Raw genomic sequence first — 18859 nt, forward strand, 5'->3', positions numbered from 1 at the left:
ACCTGATTAATCCATAAGGGAGTTGGGAGTTTGCAGCATCAAAGAGAAACAAGAACAGCAGTCTCGTGGTTAGAGGCTCAACAGCAGGTGTCACGAGTGATGTGACCCTGCAAATAAAGGGGCCCAAGTGCACATGCTCGTGGCCAGTTTAGTAACCATATACCAAGTGTCTGTGTCATTTAATGTGGGCCTTGGGCCGAGGGAGCGTGGCTAGCCAGCCATGATGGCAGTCGGCTGCAGATAGAGCTCCGGCTTCACCCGGGGATTAGATCCTGTTGATGGGCTTCCAAGGGGGCCCAGACGTCTCAGTAGCTGTCAGAAGTGGTGCGGATACTCCTGGAAGAAGTCCCTGCTCTGGTTTGCTCACGGCCATCCTAAAAAGCGGAGCGGGCGAGATGCGGCCTTGTGAGGAGACGAGCCGGGACCTCCAATGCGGGTGGAAGTGAGAGGTAGGGCGGCCCAAATGACTAATCGAGCCGCGGAGGGTGCCATTGCCATGCTCTCTGCTGGGAATTAGAGACCGGGGGCTCCCGCCGACTACCCTCCACAGTCCACGTAGTCCTGCATGACTGGGAATACACCCCGCCCAACCTGGGGGCCTAAACTGGACTCGCCGAGAGGTCACGCTGGCTGCAGTCGCAGATTGCCCTACCTCCTCCACCATTGTCCGGGGGAGACTGATCGTCGGACCGCGGCTCGGAAGTTGAGAGAGACCGATGCCTTGAGTCGTGCGAGGGAGGAGGTCTGGACCGAGGCGATAGTCACAGTGAGAGGGGGGAGCGTCCAGTCCGTGACATAAGTCTGCCAGGGCAGTGAAGACTATTAATAAGGAAGCAGAGTCCCCTTCCCCCCTCCCCCCCCCCGGTGAAGGACGGTGGATGCATCCTGGTGTACTGGCTGATGGGCACGGTCGCTCCTTAGGGCTTGATGATACAAGACCGACTGGATCTGAACCATTGTGATCGGAGTGGCCCGAGCAGATCTGTTGTGGCTACGGCCGGCTTTGCCTTACTGTGGGATCCAACAGGCTGTGATCCTGAAGCTCATTCTCGCCCTTCTACCCTAGACGGGCCCACTCTGCCTTTGGAAGCTCTTTTGATACCACATATTGGCAGCCCTGGCATTGGGTTACTTTGGACCGCAACATACATAGGGTGGACTGCCTTTGGCCCGGGGAGGTCGGTGGAGGGGTCTCCCTGCTTCTTTCTAAGTAGATCATGGTTCGAAAGGGGGCCAAGGGGCTGGAAGGCCTGGGAGATCAAGAGGTGACACGAACTGGATTAGGAATTGGAGACAGCCGGAAAGTACCCGGGCAGTGTGAGCTGGAAATGGCGGGGAACCATCAGCGGACAAATTGGACTTGATCCTGAAAGAAATACGAGACTCTAGGACTGTTATGGAGCAACAATTGGGAGCCCTAACCACACATTTTTCCCTCCTGAAAGCTGATCATGATAAGCTAGTGGATAGGGTCAAGGATCAGGGCCTGGCCCTTACAGATCTAGCGCTGAAGGTGGCAGACCATTCTTCCTCCATACAACAACACCAACAACAGGTTACTTCCCTTACAGATCGGGTGGAAGACGCAGAAGGTCGAAACCGACGTAACAATATACACGTCATAGGCCTGCCGGAACGATGCCAGGGGAACCGCGCAGCAGACTTCATGGAGCAGTGGTTTTGTGACCACGTGGCCACTGAGGAACTCTCCCCATACTTTTGCGTGGAAAGGGCACACAGAATCCCAGCGGGCCGGCCATTGATAGTGAAAATTCTCAATTATAGGGACCGCGACATCTTATTACAGAAGGCTCGGGAGAAGACAGCGGTTCACTTTGAAAATCACAGGATTTCCTTATACCTGGATTATACTAGCATGGTCCAGAAACAGCGTTTGTCGTACCAATCAGTAAAGAAGAAGTTACAGAGGATCGGTTTGATATATGCTCTCCTCTTCCCTGCCTAACTGAAGGTCATTCATGAGCAGAAGACACACTTCTTTGAGAGCCCTTAGATGTGGAAGAATGGCTGGAGGTGATGGAATTGGCAGACAGTCAGGGATCGGCGCAAGGACAATTGAGTCTGACCCCGGAGGGTGAACCGGAACAGGAGGTGCAAGAGTCTCTTGGACCTGTCGGTAGAAATGGACGTACTGGCCTGACAAGGAAAGAACAGAAGAAAGACCAACTGGGAGCACTGGCGGCTGCGGGTGCCTTCCACGAGGGCACGCATAAGATAGGTACAGACTCGGAGGATAGTGCGATCCAGTCTGACTCTGATCAGAGTGCTGTTTTATTACCTACCATCACGCCCAGAGCTACAGATGAGATCATTGACAATTGAAAGCATTGGCGAGCGTATCCGGAAGAAGACATGGTGACAGCATTCGTGGTATCCTTTGTAAACTGTTAATTGATGCAAAGTACAGTATGATTGTGCCTTGAGGATATGTTATGCTGCTGATAGTCTGCCCACTTGGAGATAGGTGGGAATCTCAGCCTAGAATACGCTTTTTGGATATTGAGTGGGGGGGTGGGGGGGGGGGGGGGGGGGGGGTTCGGACGGACGGGGGTCTGCTCTTTTCTTTTGGGGCCCAGATGTGTTTTCCTGTCATCCTCCCTTCCATTCCATGCTCACTTGCTGCCATATATCCTCATTTTCCCCGGGGTGCTTTGCAGTTGAGCACTCGGAGCCGGACACGAACAATGACCTGGTGGTGCTAATGGTCTGCGTTCCCCCATTGGCGTACGCACCACAAGTTGGAACGATATATTGTTTGCAATGTTGTTGGGCCCAGCAATGTTCAGATGCTGTGCAGAGTTTAGTTGGGTGTGTTGTTTGATTGTGGAATACGGGAACTCCTGGTCGCTACACATAGAAGATATCTCGTCAGTGCTACATTCCTTTATACACGAACTAGGAGACACATATGACTGAGACTGCAGGAACGTATCAATTTATCACCCGGAACGTCCGTGGGTTGGGGACGATTCAAAAGTGTCACCGAATTCACTCATTCCTTCTTAAACACCACACACAGATCGCATTCTTCCAAGAGTCCCAACTTACGGCCGCAGAATCACAGAAATTGAGGAAGAAATGGAGGGGCACAAAATATTCTACAACTTACTCGGCTTTCTCTAGAGGCGCTGCTATATGGATACGTCATGGGGTCCCATTCGTAGAGATAGAGAGAAGAACAGATCATCAAGGCAGGTACATTCTAGTAAAGAGTACACCAGATGGGAAATTGGTAGTATTGGGGAGTGCGTATGCGCCAAATTATGACCAGGACAAGTTTTTACATAAACTAGGAGTGGCATTGGCAGACTGGTTGGGGATACCCTGGGTGCTGGGAGGAGATTGGAATGCGGTCCTAGATTTACACATGGACTGATCACATTCCCCCCTACAGGCGGCTGGAGCTAGCAAGCTAACTGACCTGTTTGCCTCTTGGGTTGTTGGATGGTGGTTGGTGGATGCATGGAGGGAGTTGTACCCCACCCATAAAGAATATTCCTTCTACTCTCCCATACATACTTTACACACTAGAATCGATCAATTCCTTTGCTCAAGTTAGATTATTACCTCAGTGAAGAAATCAGAATATTTAGCTAAGATGTTCTCCGACCATCGACCCCTTACTATCACTCTTTGATGGGGCAGGGTGCCGACCCCGGTGCCTACGTGGAGGCTCAACCCCTCTCTTTTAGAGGATCCCCCATTTCACGACTCACTATCTGTGGCACTCACGGATTATTTTCGATTAAATTGGGATTCCGCTTCTTCGAACTTGATGGTTTGGGACGCCATGAAAGTTGTGCTCAGGTGGGCAGTGATAGGGAAATTGGTGGAAGCTCAGCAGGAGGTACTTAAGAAACTGTGCGATGTTGAAGATAGGTTGAAGATTCTGGAGAAAGAGGTAAGGCTTGACCCGGGGAAGAGGGGAAACCTGCAGGAGGGAAACCTAGACCATGCAGAAGTTTTAGAAACACTGCGACTGATCGATTATAAAGAATATTTGCGCCGCCAGCATGCAGAGGCGGATAAGTCCGGTACATTGTTAGCTACATTGGTACGGGATCAGCCCGACCCACCAACTATCACCCAGGTACGCGATCTGCAAGGTACATTGGTCTGTACGCAAATGGAGATCAATCAGGCCTTCCATGCCCATCTGAGTGGCCTTTATGCACCTAGGGCTTGCAACGATATGCCGCTTATTACGGAATTCCTGGCTGATCTCCCTTTTCCGGTATTGTCGGAGGACACGCGAAAGACACTTGAAAGTCCTATCACGCAGCATGAGATACGCGCTGTGATCAAAAGCCTTAACCGCAATAAGACCCTAGGCATGGATGGGTTACCGGTGGAGTTTTATTTGACGTATTCAGATATTCTAGTACTGGTATTGGAGAAAGTGTATAAAACGGCGTTTGATGAGGGGCGGTTGCCGGAATCCACCATGCAGGCATTAGTTACTTCTGTTCCGAAACCGGGCAGCGACACACTAGACATAACGAATTATAGGCCTCTCTCTCTGCTCTCGACAGAATACAAGATCCTCAGTAAAGCGTTGGCAGTTCTGACCCAATCTCACCTCACTACACTTATACATTCGGATCAATGCGGCTTTCTCCGGGGTCGTAGTACTTCTTTAAATACGCGCAGGTTACATGCCCTAATGTCGTCCTCGCCCCTGGACCTGCCGCGAGCAGGTTGCATAGCGCTTGACCTGAAACAGGCGTTTGACTCCCTGGCCTGGTTATTTATGTTTGAATCGCTGACACGTTTTGGGTTCTCGGACGTCTTTCTATGTTGGATACGCCTGCTATACACTGACCCCACGACAAGGGCACATACGGGCCGGTATGTCTCCGACCGATACTCAATACATAGAGGCACTTGGCAGGGCTGCCCTCTATCCCGCTCTTATTCGTTCTAGCGTTGGAACCACTGGCGCTGGCACTACGTAGTGCCTTTGACCAGAAGGGCATTCTGGTAGATGGGTCACAACATTTGATATCTATTTATGCAGACGACATCATGCTGTATTTCCGAGATCTAGAAGCTGACCACACGGAGATCTTTGATTTGTTTCAAAGATTTGAAAAGGTGTTGGGCCTGGCGGTGAATCCGGGGAAATCTGTGGGATTTTTCTTTAAAGAAGACATACACCTCTCTCATATCCGATTTGAAACGTGCCCGATACCGGTAACCCCGGACTCTTTTAAGTATTTGGGCATAATGGTCTACAGGAAACCGGCTGACCAAATTGATGGGAACATTAAAAGTGCCATATGCACGACTCCGTGGCAGTGTGGGCTTCAGGACGTCACTGCCACTGTCGGTAAAGGGCAGAGTTGCCATATCTAAAATGATAATGCTTCCCCGCCTGTTGTACTTTTTTGTGAATATACCTGTACCTCTGCCCCAACACATTTTTAACTCCATTAACACCCTGCTGATTACCCTTATCTGGGGCACTGGTCGGAGACGCATTAGTTTGCGTAAGCTCCAGCTAGGAACCAAACTGGGGGGTCTAGGTGTACCGGATTTCAAAGGATACTTTTATGCCAGCCAGCTACAATGGCTGTCGTATTGGGTTGCCGGTAAGAATCTTCAGGAGATTGCCTACACGAGAGAGCGCATTGACTGTGGAGAACATCACTCTCTGTTATTACCAAAGGCCCGGATACCCCCGAACTGCCCTCCCCTTTTGCACCTGGAGCTAATGTGCTGGAGAAAAGCGTTATCCTATACATCCTCAATACCTTCCTACGCGACGAACATACCATTACTAGGTATTCTGACACCACACGTACTGCACTGCCGACCTGGATGGACCACGGGATAGACGAGGTGGGTGCCTTTTTTGGTGATGAGGCAATGTTAGACTTCGAATCGTTCATGCAGATCACAGGAGCCCCCCCAGGCACGTATTTATTACATGCCGTGACCTCACATTATATTAGGAGCATGCGGGCACCCCTACGATTAAAAACTACACAACATGAACTGGTATACTTCATGTACTATATGGGCGAAGGGGGATATCTGGTTCATTGGCTCTATACAGGGATCCGGGAACATGCGGCAATCCCGCTCACTACACTCGGAGCGTCCTGGGCACAGGATTCTGGTTTAGAGATAACAGATAAAACCTGGCAGCTTATACTAGAACACCCGAAGAGGGTATTGCGTAATGCTAAATTTAGCTATATTCAAACGATGGTACTTCGCAGGGTATACCTCACACCAATGAGAATTCACTGTATGTTCCCAGACTCCCCCTATTATTGTCCCGGTGTCAAGGCGAAGAGGCTGATTTTCTTCACATGTTGTGGTCTTGCCCACGGTTATTGTCCTATTGGGACGACTTATGTAAGATCCTCCATACAATAGCACAATTACCTGTCCCGTTTAAGCATGGGCAAATTTTGCGAATCTGGCGTTCGCAAATTTGCGTATTCGCGAATTCGCAAAATCCGCGAACTCTCGCGAATTTGCGGATTTTTGGGGGGTTTTTGTGTTCGCAAGGGTTTCTGCCAGTGCGCGAGGGTTTTGTACCAGTTCGCAATTGCGAACTTACTTGTCGGCTTGCAGCGGTCGCGACTATGTTGTTTCTACGTCTGGTTCATCATCACAGGTTCACAGCACCCTCTGTATCAACACTGCCACCCTCTGGTTCATCACTGTAGATTATGGGGGGGGGAAGCAAGCACACCTGCCCTGCTTCAACTGACATGAATTAATTTGGGGGTGATTTATTAATGTGTCACTGAATTTAAACTTCCAGTCTGGCACCTGCTTCCTTATCTGTAATTTACTTTCTGTTGCAGTGCAATTTTTTTCCCAGGACCTTTGTGGCCTACTTGTAGCTATTCTATGAGCCTGCTGTGAGGGTCAGAGCAGGGTCATAGAATAGTTGCAAGTAGGCAACTGAACTCTGGAGGGGCCCCTCAGGAAGCACTACAAGGAATGGTTACTAATGATGAGTTTGAACTTTTGCACCTGCTGAGTGCTTTCAGTTTTGCAAAACTCGTTTTTCTGCAGAACAGCAACTGTAATGCCCCAAACAAACGTAGGCAACTGAACTCTGGAGGGGCCCCTCAGGAAGCACTACAGGGAATGGTTACTAATGATGAGTTTGAACTTTTGCACCTGCTGAGTGCTTTCAGTTTTGCAAAACTCGTTTTTCTGCAGAACAGCAACTGTAATGCCCCAAACAAACGTAGGCAACTGAACTCTGGAGGGGCCCCTCAGGAAGCACTACAGGGAATGGTTACTAATGATGAGTTTGAACTTTTACACCTGCTGAGTGCTTTCAGTTTTGCAAAACTCGTCTTTCTGCAGAACAGCAACTGTAATGCCCCAAACAAACTTACTTGTGAAAGTTGATTTCTAATCCAAAAGTGATCCAAAGAAAGTCAAAAAGGCCTCAAATCCAAAAAAGTGCAGGCAAATGTCAACCTGAGGAGTTATTCTGATAAAAATCATCATTTTCAGAAGGTTTATGCTGCTTGCTGGTGGATTTCTTGTACAGAATTGCAAATTTTGTAATTTTGCGAGTGCGAGATTGTTGCTGCCCGCCGCATCTACGTGTTCGCAATTGCAAACTCCCGCGATAAGTGATCACGGCGTACAAGCTGTGCAAGGTGGCAAGCCGCGATGACGTAATCGCGGTCGCCAAACTCCCGCGGGATCCTGCAGTAAGATCCAAAATGGCGCAGCACTCGCAAAATATCGAGAAAAACAACTCGGCAAACGCTGAATGACGGTAAGTGAACGCCAAGCGCCGCAATATTGTATCACCAAGCAAAAAAATCCGCTGCGTGCGAATTTGCGGATTTTTGGCAAATTCGCGAGAGTTCGCGGATTGCGAATTTACCGAAAATCCACGAAATCCGCGAGCGGAACGGATTTTACGCCCATGCTTCGTCCCGTTGGAACCCTTGTACTGTCTGGTGGGGATGCGAAAGATGTCAAAGGCGTGGAAGGTTAAACTGTGACTTATTGATCTGGCCATGCTTTTAGCGATTAGATGTACAACGATGAGATGGAAATCCCCGAGGTCCCCTAGTGTGCATACATGGCGATCAGACCAGTTACAGTGGGGCAAAGGAGAAGGTGCGGCCTTGAGACGGGAAGAAGAGAGAGGTCATAGGAAACAACCTATAGCGATGGACTGGGATGTGAGGTTACTGAACTTGGAAGGTTTGGATGATGAGATGCTTCAGGTAGATGAGTTACAATAATTGGTCAGAAGCCGGAGGAAGGGTCTGCTGAGGGGCCTTGCTTTTCCCTCCCTCCCATGAGAGGAAGAACAGGTTTTCCTTTTCCCTGTAAGCTGTAGAAACACCGAAATATATTACTAGCCCTAACGAACATACTGGAATTTAGTATGAAGCGACCAGGAGTGGGTGGGATAGAGGGTGGGCAAGGGGTGGGTAGACTGTTGAGGGTGGGAGGATAGGGTTGGATGCATACTTTTGACCCTGCTTTTGACAAAGTAAAGGATAAGTTTGTAGATATGAAAACTAACTGTCATTGATGGACATTGGGGTGATGTTATACTATTCTTTTGTTCTGAGAAGATGTTGTATGACTGAAATACGATATCGTCGAATATGATTAATATGTAAAGGCTAAAAAACGAAGAATGAGACTGATCTATGTTTGATCTGAAGCACTGTAAACTTGCCTGTACAGTCTGCAATAAAGAGTTAAAAAAAAAAGTGGGCCTAGTGCCAATGACACTACAGAGACCACAACTCCTCCCTCAAGTGGGGGACTTATTGTAACCTGTTCAGCGAGCCGAACTGTATAATTTTGATAAGATTCACTTAAATGTTTCATTTTAAATACAATTCTGCGCACAAATTTGCTATTAAGGCAAAGGCTCTGAAAGGGCACTTATGAAATAGTTCAGTACTGTCTTGGTGTGTCAGCCAAGTATGTATCCCCAAGTATAGTGCACGATCACCTGTCCTACTATAATTTTGCGAAAACAGTGGCGCAAGTATGCCAGTTTAGACACAATGTTGTTTAAAAAGAACTTTCAGAGGCCAGTGTGTTATAAATAGGGTTCCGAAAATGTAAGTTTAAATAGCCCATTATTTACCATTGGATAGATCTATCTTTGTACTTTTCAATTTGTCAATTGTGCTATTTTCAAGAAGGTTCTCTATCTTATATCAGGACTGAAAACGGGGAAGGGGAAGGATGGAAAAGTAAAAGATTACACGCATCTCCCAATCCGATGCAGCACAGTAAAACTAGACTGTTTTTATAGGCTCATATAGCAGTGCTGTCACTCTGGTTACAGAGACCTTAAAGGCGTAGACAGCAGGTGGATACACTAATACTACAAAAAAGGGTAACAGCTGTACTTCTTATTACTCAAAATCTTTAAATACATATTTGTAAACGCATTCATTTTGCAGACATACTTGTTGCCTTCATTACTACTAAAGCATCCACATTCCCTTCCATGCAGTGGTTTACACACAATCGATTTCAGTGCCTTATGAACAATAAAATGTTGTTCTATACAAAGCAACTTTGAAAGCTGCACAATGTAGCGCACTGAATTTGTGTGAAGACAAACTTAAAATCTTTTCTGTATTAATTTAAATATACTCTCATATAATGATACATTCATGGCTATATGTGCCATTAATAACGTATCTACTCAGTCATCCAAACGCCCCATCCCCACATTTAACCTCCAGTGCCCTCTCTTAACTAGGACAAACCAAGCCCATCAGATGGATGGGCTTAAAGCCACCAACCTTGTACACATGTGTTTGTTTCCCGATGATGTGATGTCATAAAAAAAAAAGTAAAATGTCATGAAATAGATTTTCTCAAGTGTCATGTGGTCAGCAATAGCAAGGTCCTGATCTGGAAACCCGGTCACAAATCATTGAATGTGATCTTCTTTATTGTCAACTTCGTGCCAAAGGGAAGAAGCAAACAAAAGATGAAGGTCTGTTAAATGAGGGAGTAACCTCCCTACTGATGGGGCAACATCCATCCTGAAACACTTGCCAAACCGCCAGCACACTTCAATGAAATAACAGCCCCCAACCCACCTACAGCACCAAACAGGGTCCCCGGCACAGGGGTAGCTCAAGCAGGAAATATGTGATATCACTGCCATCATGGAAAACCACACGTTGGCACCTGCCCGACACCAGCACCTCCACCAGTACAGCAAACCCCACTCATTCAACACTAAAACATATCACCTGTTTGAGGAGGGTGCATTTAACTAACCTACAACAAGCTGTGTATAGTGTGGTGTCATGCCAGTGACGTAACTGGTGCGCGCCAGGGTTAAAATGTTGTCCAAAGGTGGGGGGCGTTTATAATGTTACCCGCTCTGCGGGTCTAGTTGGAGTGGCCCTGCGGTCATGTGTTACTGTTACAATAAATAACTGGGTAGCCGGGCATGGTCAGACAGAGAAATCTTGGTTTCATCTATCCATCTCCACAACAGTCACTCTACAAAATTGTTGGAACTGACACTTTCCGGTTGGCTGAGGTGATGCCTTAGTCAGGCAGAACCTACCACTCCCATCAGGTGCGAGGACTTACACACACTGTATAACCTGCGCTTACCCTTGGGTAGTTTGGCACGCTTATCACAGAGGTAATGTGTAAAACATTTGTACAGAACTCACGATAAATACATGGAGCATCACAAAAAAAGACTTCACACGTGATGTATGTAAACAACTTTTGTATTCAACACACATAAAAATCAACACCATGAACATCTTGTCTTTCTTGGCATAAAACACACTCTGAATTATTGCTTGCAGTTCTAGGCCCAAACGTGTTAAATTGACGTTAATAATATGCTCACTTGGGACAGATCCTATTCTAAACCCCAACCCCAGCACCCTTAAGAGGTGCAATGCGATGTCAACCCCAGGCCCACCCTCGAAAATCTTATAATTCAAAACAACACAGTTATAGGGTGCAACCTGGGTCACAACAATATCAGAAATATGTACATGCGAAGAATTATAAATAACACATTTTAGCAGCACCGTGGGCCAAGGCCGATTGGGTAAACCAATGGCAAACGTAGTGATCTTCTGGCAAGAAATCAATGTGTAAAGTAGAACTGCCGGCCAGTGTTGTGAAAAACAGATGGTCTGCAGACTGTCACTCCCACACACACACTCACTCCGCACCTATACACAATGCAACAGATATCAGGAAAGTTCGTACAATTCAAGCTTGCAAACATACACACTTAGCACCCAAATGTGGTGCAACCGATACCCAGCAGTTCAATTGATTTCACACTGCAGACTCCGTGGCCCAAGCCTCCTTTCACCCTCCAGCTCACCCAGACTGTCATGCGCACACAGATGGAAGATAACCAGCCCTCCTCCCCATCAGATACTAGGCCGCACGCGGCCGAAGTCACACTTAGTCAGTTTATAGTTAGCAGGTCTAATTAGAAGGGGTTGCCAGACAATAGAGAAGTTCCCCTACAGGATGCAGAGCAAAAGCTGGCTGAGGGCAATAGTCGGTCACTCACAAGCAGGGCACAAGTCCTAAAAAAAGAAGTGGGGGGGACTAATCTAGTAAATCAGTATGCAAGTTGACATCACGGCATGTGACATCACGGCGTGTGACATCACAGAAAGTGGCATCATAGGAAGTGACATCAGATCCTAAGCCCTCACATATATGTTTAACATTTATATCATGAGTACATTGGAGCACATTTCGAGTATACAGGGAAACCCTCCTGATTTAGGCAGAAGATTCACACTTTTGTAAGATATACTTGAAACAATGTTGCCTTTTGTCAGCGTAAACTTTCTCTAGCCATAGTATTTTACAAGAAAAAATAGTGATATTTAAATTATTACAACGGGGTAGTAAGCACTATATAAATGCTATTTATTTTGTGTAAGTACTAGGAAGGACCAACATATCTGACATTCTTACAGCGAAAGCATATCTCCTAAACAGAGCCTGAGCAAAGTGAAAAGCTGCCTCTCTTAAGTATGTGTGAAGTGCTAATAAGGTGTGAGCCTTTGTTTCCCTTCACTGCATTTGCTTCTAGGCGTGAGGCTCCTGGCTGCTGCCAGCCAGGAGACTCGAACAAAAGGTGGCCTGATGACCCCTAAGATTTAGCCTTTGTTATGGGCCCAGCAGGAGTATTAACTAAGAAAGCCCCTCCCCGCCTGCACGTTGTACATAGAATAGAAAGCAGACAAAGCAGACAACAATGTGCAGGCGCTACTGTAGTTGTTCCGGTGTTTACAAATTACACCGGAACGAATTCAGCATATTTTTCAGTGATGCCCAACATTTTAGCAGGGTGGATAGCATCCTCTCTGTAAAAATAGTGGGTAGACATAACGGAAAACACATGGAGAGCCCACTTCAAAGCTACATACAGTACGATCTCACGCTCAGATGAGTTAAACACCCTTAAATCTGCAAAACCAATGCAGACGGACACCAGGGAGACAACAACTCACACAGCTTTAAAACAGACAGCTACAGAGAAAATTGAGACCAAAACTGGCACACAGCAAACCAAAAATCCACTTTACGATCGGAATAATCAAAAAGAGGATACTCCTTAATTAGAATCCTGGGAGACAACAAGGTCAGAACCATCCGAAAACCACCCACAGAACACACAAAAGCAGGTACTGAAAATCATAAACTTGCGATAAAATGGAGCACCAGGGCCAAAGGGCCTGACAAACGCATTATTCAGACAAGATCCATCCTTTTGGTTTGGCCATCTCACTCCTTTCTTCACATACATCCTAGAGCCCAGCATGATTCCATACTCCTGACGAGATAGCATTTTACAACCAATATATAAAGCAGGGTCCCGTTCAGATCCATCCAATTGTAGACTGATAGCACTCTTAGACGTTGAGGCAAAAAACTATGCCTCAAACCTGCTGGCTGACCTGGAAGATTAGGTCAGCCGCATAAATCTCATCCCGAACACACAAACGGGATTTCGATCAGGGATGGGCACTCTAACAAACATATCCACAGTTACTCTAGCCAGCCAAGCATTTGCAAAATCGAACATTCTGTACGAGTGCTTTGTAGACCTCAAAGCTGCCTTCGATAAAGTACTGAGACCTAAGCTATGGGAGAAAATGAAAAATGGGGAGCCCCAACCAAACTACTACAGGCAATCAACAACCTTTATACACAAACATGGGGTTCAAAAAAAAAAAAAAAAAAAGGGGAGATGAGCAAAGCCTAACAAAGAAAATTTCAACTAGTAACGGCCTAAAACAGGGGTGCGTGTTGGCCCTGTTTATTCAACATCTATACAGCTGACTTAGAGGAATATCTTCGCTCTTCACAAGGCGACCCCCCAAAACTGGGGAAACATCAATAGTAAGTCCAATATTCAGACGACATTGTCCTATCTCAAGTGTTCTTATGTTTGCAGTGATTGATTTTCCAACTAGCAGAATATACTGCTCTACTTGTAATCAACCACCAAAAATCGAAGGTTGTGTGCTTTTCAAACTCGCACAAAAATGCCCTAAATTCATCTGGACGCTAAATGATAAACCTTTGTTCCAGGTATATACATACAAATATCTGGGGTTCCATCTAGACCGCCAACTCAGTTTTAAGCAACACCTGGCCTCGGGGATAATAACAGCCAAACAACTGCTATTTGCATTCAAAATCTTGCAGAAAAATCTTAGCAGTTGTTCAACTAACCATTTGCTAAAGTTCATTGTGGCAAAAATGTTGCCATCCATATCGTACGGTCCGGAAATGATGAATGCAAAGGACTTGACAGTTTTAAATACAGCGTAATCCAGTCTCTTTAAGAAATTGTTCTCAATCACACGTCATATTTCACAAGCACAGATAAGACTAGAATACGGTCTAAAAAAACAGATACCTGCAAGACAAGGAGTCTTGGTTAAATACTTTTGGAGGATGAGGTCAGCAGAAGACAACACCATAGCCCACTATTGCTGGCAAGAGATCGAAAAACAAACCAGGCTAAGCAAATCTGTGTTCCCAGTTATAAAAGAATCGCTTTCCGCACTAAAGCTAGATGCAGTTTGGCTTACAAGAACGACCTACTCAGGGTTAAAAAAAACAGCGAATAAAGCCATCAAGCACAATCACTGCTAATAGATAAAGCCGCCTTGGCCCACAAAACTCATGCATGGGCCATAATGCCATCTTACAAAACATTGAAACCCCAACCGTATTTGTCAGACCATAAAAAAAAAAAGCAGAACTTGACCCTACTAACGCTGGGCTCATTTCCCTCGAAAGACCTTACTCCAAAATGAATACAGACGTTGACAACAAAGGAATGCCGCTTCTGCGGAGATGGATAGGAGGCATTACTACATCTTCTATGTATTTGTCCTGCGCTACAAGATACCCGGAAAACCCTCCTTCAGGAAATACTCAGGAGAGAACAAATTAGGACCTGCAGAGCGGCTGTCCTAAAATGTCTTGTAGGCTCGTCAGTTCAACTGTCTTGCAAGGCAATTACATTTTGGAATTTAGCGGCAAAAGAACTAGATAAGAACTAATGCTGAACTGAACCTGATAAAACAGAATTGCTTTGCGCATTTATTTTAAATTTCGCTCAGTGCTTGCAGTATATTATATCCTGGAGAAGCAACAAAGTTCAGGTACAGTTTTAACCAATTCATCTAGAAGCTTGCTCTCCTTTATATAAACGAATCCCCATGTGCTTATTCTTTTTATGCATTTTTTACTAAAAGTATTTCATTATTAGTGGGTGAAAACCGTCCACCAGTGAGTACACCCAACTTGTGCCTTGCTCATAAGGGTTCCGCAAGGGCCTTCCTGCACCATCCCAGTACTGCAAAGCACAGGGGTCAAGCATTCTCTTGACCTGCTCTGATCGCTTTCAAAAGCATTCCTCCAGCCCAGTCAATCACTCTCACCACCCGCCCGGGCTGGGTGAGGAGAGGGCAGTTGCTCCGCCACGCTGAGGGCCAAGAAGGGACAGCCGTAGCCAGGCAATCCGGGCACAACGTCTGGTGCACAGTGATTCGGGTCTCACCTGACAATTCTGGTCACACACACAGGCGCAAGTTCAGCAATGCCTCACAAAGTCGAATAAGACACTACTACAGTTACGGCCCCACCTCTGAGGGTCACAACCTGTGAATCGGACCAGCACGCAATAAGCATGCAGTCAGCGTGTCAAGCGAGGGAGATACAGCAAAATTGATGAAACTGGTCATGTCGGGTCCTGCAACGGGTGAATCTGCTTACAGCCACCAAGACCCTTATATGATCCAAGGTGTCTACGATGCAGAGGTCACATACCTTAGATGCAATCAAGACTTCTGGGGCTCTGCGCAAGACAATCCGGCTTCAGGCACAATTCTTAGTTCCACACTCACACCACACTAACAGTTGGGATCCAGCAGATGATGTGGGCACTTAAGAGGGCACCACTCTCCAGGTGTCACAGGTAGACGTGTGGGGCCCTCGTAGGAGCTCCTTGATGTCCCCGAAACCTCAGAAAGAACAGGGGGCAAGCCAACAAGCCCTTGTAGAGAACATTTCAGGGTGCCTCACAGCAGCAGGTAGCCAGCTCAGGCCTGCCACTATTCAGTAAGGGTGCACACACGCTTTCAATAGCTGTAATCATCCTTGTGCACAACAGATTCCTCCGAAACCCCATCGGTGAAGGGCGCACACTGGCCTGAAATGGTGGGCTGGACATATGGTTAGAAACACCATAAGTGCAAAAGCACATACCAGCCTACAACGGGCGGAAGGCCGGACATATGTTCAAGCACCTCATTGGTGCAAGTGCGGGGACCTACGTGCAATGGCAGGCTGGTCACAAGTTTGAAATCATCATAGCTGCCACTGAGTACACAGGCCTGCCTGCAATGGCGGGCAGAACACCGACTTACAACCGCCATAGGTGCCAGTGCGCACACACAAGCCTGCAATGGCAGACCCGTCCTATGTTTAGACACCTCAAGTAAGCACCGTTTCCTAATGTGTGTAGGAAGGGCACGTGCACTTTCATACTGCCTTTACAGTGGGAAAGTGCCCCAGGCCCCAAGGCCACAACAAGAGAATCAGCCACACCCAGGAGGTGTGCCATGGGGAGAGCAGACCCCATAGGTAGGATAAGCCCATTGGGAGTTCTTTCCTTCCCTGGCAGCGAACAGGCAGATGTACCTACCTGCCCTCTCACATATGCAGAGCTCCACCCCTCAGGAACCTACCCTCCGGCCACTCTGGGGGAAGTTAAAGGCCCCCCTCAGGATTGGCTAATGAGTGAGAAAGGACAAATTGATCATGATACATGTTTTACAGGCCATTCCAGTGGGTGATACAATCGGTGCTGCATCCGACTACTAGCCAATACAGTCCCCGCCTTGGGTATGTGATGTACCTTTTTACAGGACACTTACAGGTAAGACACCTAACCCAATCAAGTAAGCACCCTATCCTGGCATGTATAGGAAGGGCATGCGCACTTTCCCACTGCAGTACAGTGGGTAAGTGCCCAGAGTCCTAAGGTCATGAAACAAGAGTTTGCAAAACCAGGAGGACAAACAGCAAAACGTTTTGGGGAGATCCTCCTAAGAAGGGCCATGTCCAACAAGAATCCTCAAGCCCTCTTTTAACACTCAACATTTATACCTGGCCATTGAAACCCCACCCCCTCCCATGCCCTTCTGAGTTTCCATTTTCTTCCGGGAAAGGTTTTGAGACTGTTGACTTTATCCTTTTTTTTTAACTGTCATTTTGATTAATTTGTCTTAATTGTGCAGGGTGTTCTCGGGGGCTTGCTACACCCTCAAGTTTTAGGACTGACACCAATGAGTGGACTTGGGTGTACTGCTCTCACTACTCAGCACATCCTACTCTTCCCCACCAGTCCTTAACCACCCTACAAAAGGGTGGTGTACAATGTTGTTGACTTACCTTTGGGTCTTGCTATTTTCAGGAAGTAGAGTGATTACCCATGGTCTTATTGGTATCGATCTGAACAGGGCAATGTAGATTTAAAACATTTTTATTTACACATGCGAGACTCCCATGGGAGGGTAGCACCTAAGGTTTTAAGCAAGTGATGGGAAAAGGAAGCATACTCTGTAAAGAGGATTTCCTGTAAACAATCCAAGCTTTATACTAACATGGCTCTGCACCTGCCATACAATGCTCTCTTAGATCAGTGGCCAGCATTCCCAATGTGCAGAAACATATTTTGATCAATCTGCCCAAGGATCCTGTCTAAACTACAGAGGGTGTCAAAGAAAAATTAAAGGACAGGCTAGTTGCGGGCAGTGGTTTTGGCTCCTAGAGCCAAAGCCATGAGCCTAGTCTGTACACAATTAACACATTCTTTAGAAAATACAATCAGTATCAACCAGTAAATCAAGGAAAGGATATTAGACGTTTTCTTTATATATGTCATACAACCATCACCATTGGTTAATTTAGTTTCTAGGCTAATCAGATACCTTTAAAAATATAAATCCCTGGTTTTGCTACCACTTTTATTCTTTATTTGTCAACCCTCCTGTCATCTACATTGAGTCCGCAAAAATGGCAAAACCCCAAAAGAAGAATCGTTCTATACCACATTACAAGAGAGAGATTAACAGTGATGTAATGTCAAGATCCTTCTGGAACAACCATCAAGTTCATTTAGGTCATAGTCGCTCTGACCCTTACGCCACATCCTCTATTTGCAGAGCACACACTGACAACAATTGACCAAGCCAATAGTCCAGGCTGGTTTTAGGTGTATGTCAGTAACTACGTTATTATATGGATGCCAATAGCAGAAAGCTCAGAGAGGCATCAAAAAAGCAGTCAGGTGGTTCACTATGAAATTCACAGAAATGTAGTTTACTGTTTAAGCCATGCCTATAACTACATAGACCCCCCCCCCCCCCCTCCTCCGGCCGCCCCCCACCCCCCACACTTTTTTCATCCCACTCGAAGCCCTGCCCGAATGGATACAAAAAAACTACTAAACTTTAACAGACACAATCATTTGGAGGAGAAGGTCTTCCGTTTACCTTTAATTAAAAAAAAAAAGAACAGTTTCATGCTGTGAAGCCCCACCGGCTCCCCAAACACTAGTGCCAAAAAAGAGTGCAATGCAGTTTAATATACTAGTACACATACTCACGACTAGTTGTGCACAGACAACATCCTCGCAGATTTAAGCTGTGTAAGGACTCACTCTCGGCGCCATTACGGAGCAACCATCCTCAAATACATTTAAAAACGCAAACTGGTAGTTCAGTGCTTTACTGAGCATGCCTTACGGAGCACGAGTAAGCAACGTCAATAGGAGGTAGACTCACCAGCACTGCCGTGCCTATCATCATGCCGTGAATGAATCTCAGCTTCCCAGGGTGGGCTAACCCAGGAGGAAAGTCTGAATTTACATATTCAAAATAAATCACCCCGGCTACCAGCAGGAAGAACAGGCAGATCAGCACGACGACCGGAATCCCCAGTGCAACGATTCCCAACCCCATGTTGCCTGCTCGTGAAGGAGCACAGCTGCCCTCTGCCACGGCACTTGTTACTTCCTGGTTCTTGCTGCGTCAGCAGGTTGTGCATGAATTAACATACAAAACGAGCCCAATGGCCCTTGGAAAAAGAGAGCGCAACAAATGGGAACGATTTCCCAGAGTCTTCACCTGATTAAATTCTACCCCCAGGATCATATATAGCAGTCAATTAACGCTAGTAAATAGTTCAATTTGTCCTGCTATCAAATAATTGTTGCTGCAAACTTCATAAACTCAAGTCTCGAAGACACCTTCACCAAGTTTATTAATTTTAA

At 46.5% G+C, this 18859-nt stretch overlaps 1 protein-coding gene across 1 annotated transcript in view; it reads right to left on the bottom strand.

Annotated features, from left to right (window-relative positions):
- The window catches only part of LOC147711078 (arylacetamide deacetylase-like 4), a 122956-nt gene extending 104346 nt beyond the window's left edge, over positions 1-18610 (bottom strand). Inside the window, exon 1 of the mRNA XM_086921891.1 lies at positions 18372-18610. Within this exon, the coding sequence (XP_086778017.1) occupies positions 18372-18548 (177 nt within the window). The 5' untranslated portion in view covers positions 18549-18610. The remainder of the gene's footprint in view (positions 1-18371) is intronic.
- Between the last annotated feature and the right edge of the window lie 249 nt (positions 18611-18859).

Source organism: Lissotriton vulgaris, chromosome 5 (genome assembly GCF_964263255.1).
Source record: "Lissotriton vulgaris chromosome 5, aLisVul1.2, whole genome shotgun sequence".
NCBI lineage: Eukaryota > Metazoa > Chordata > Amphibia > Caudata > Salamandridae > Lissotriton > Lissotriton vulgaris.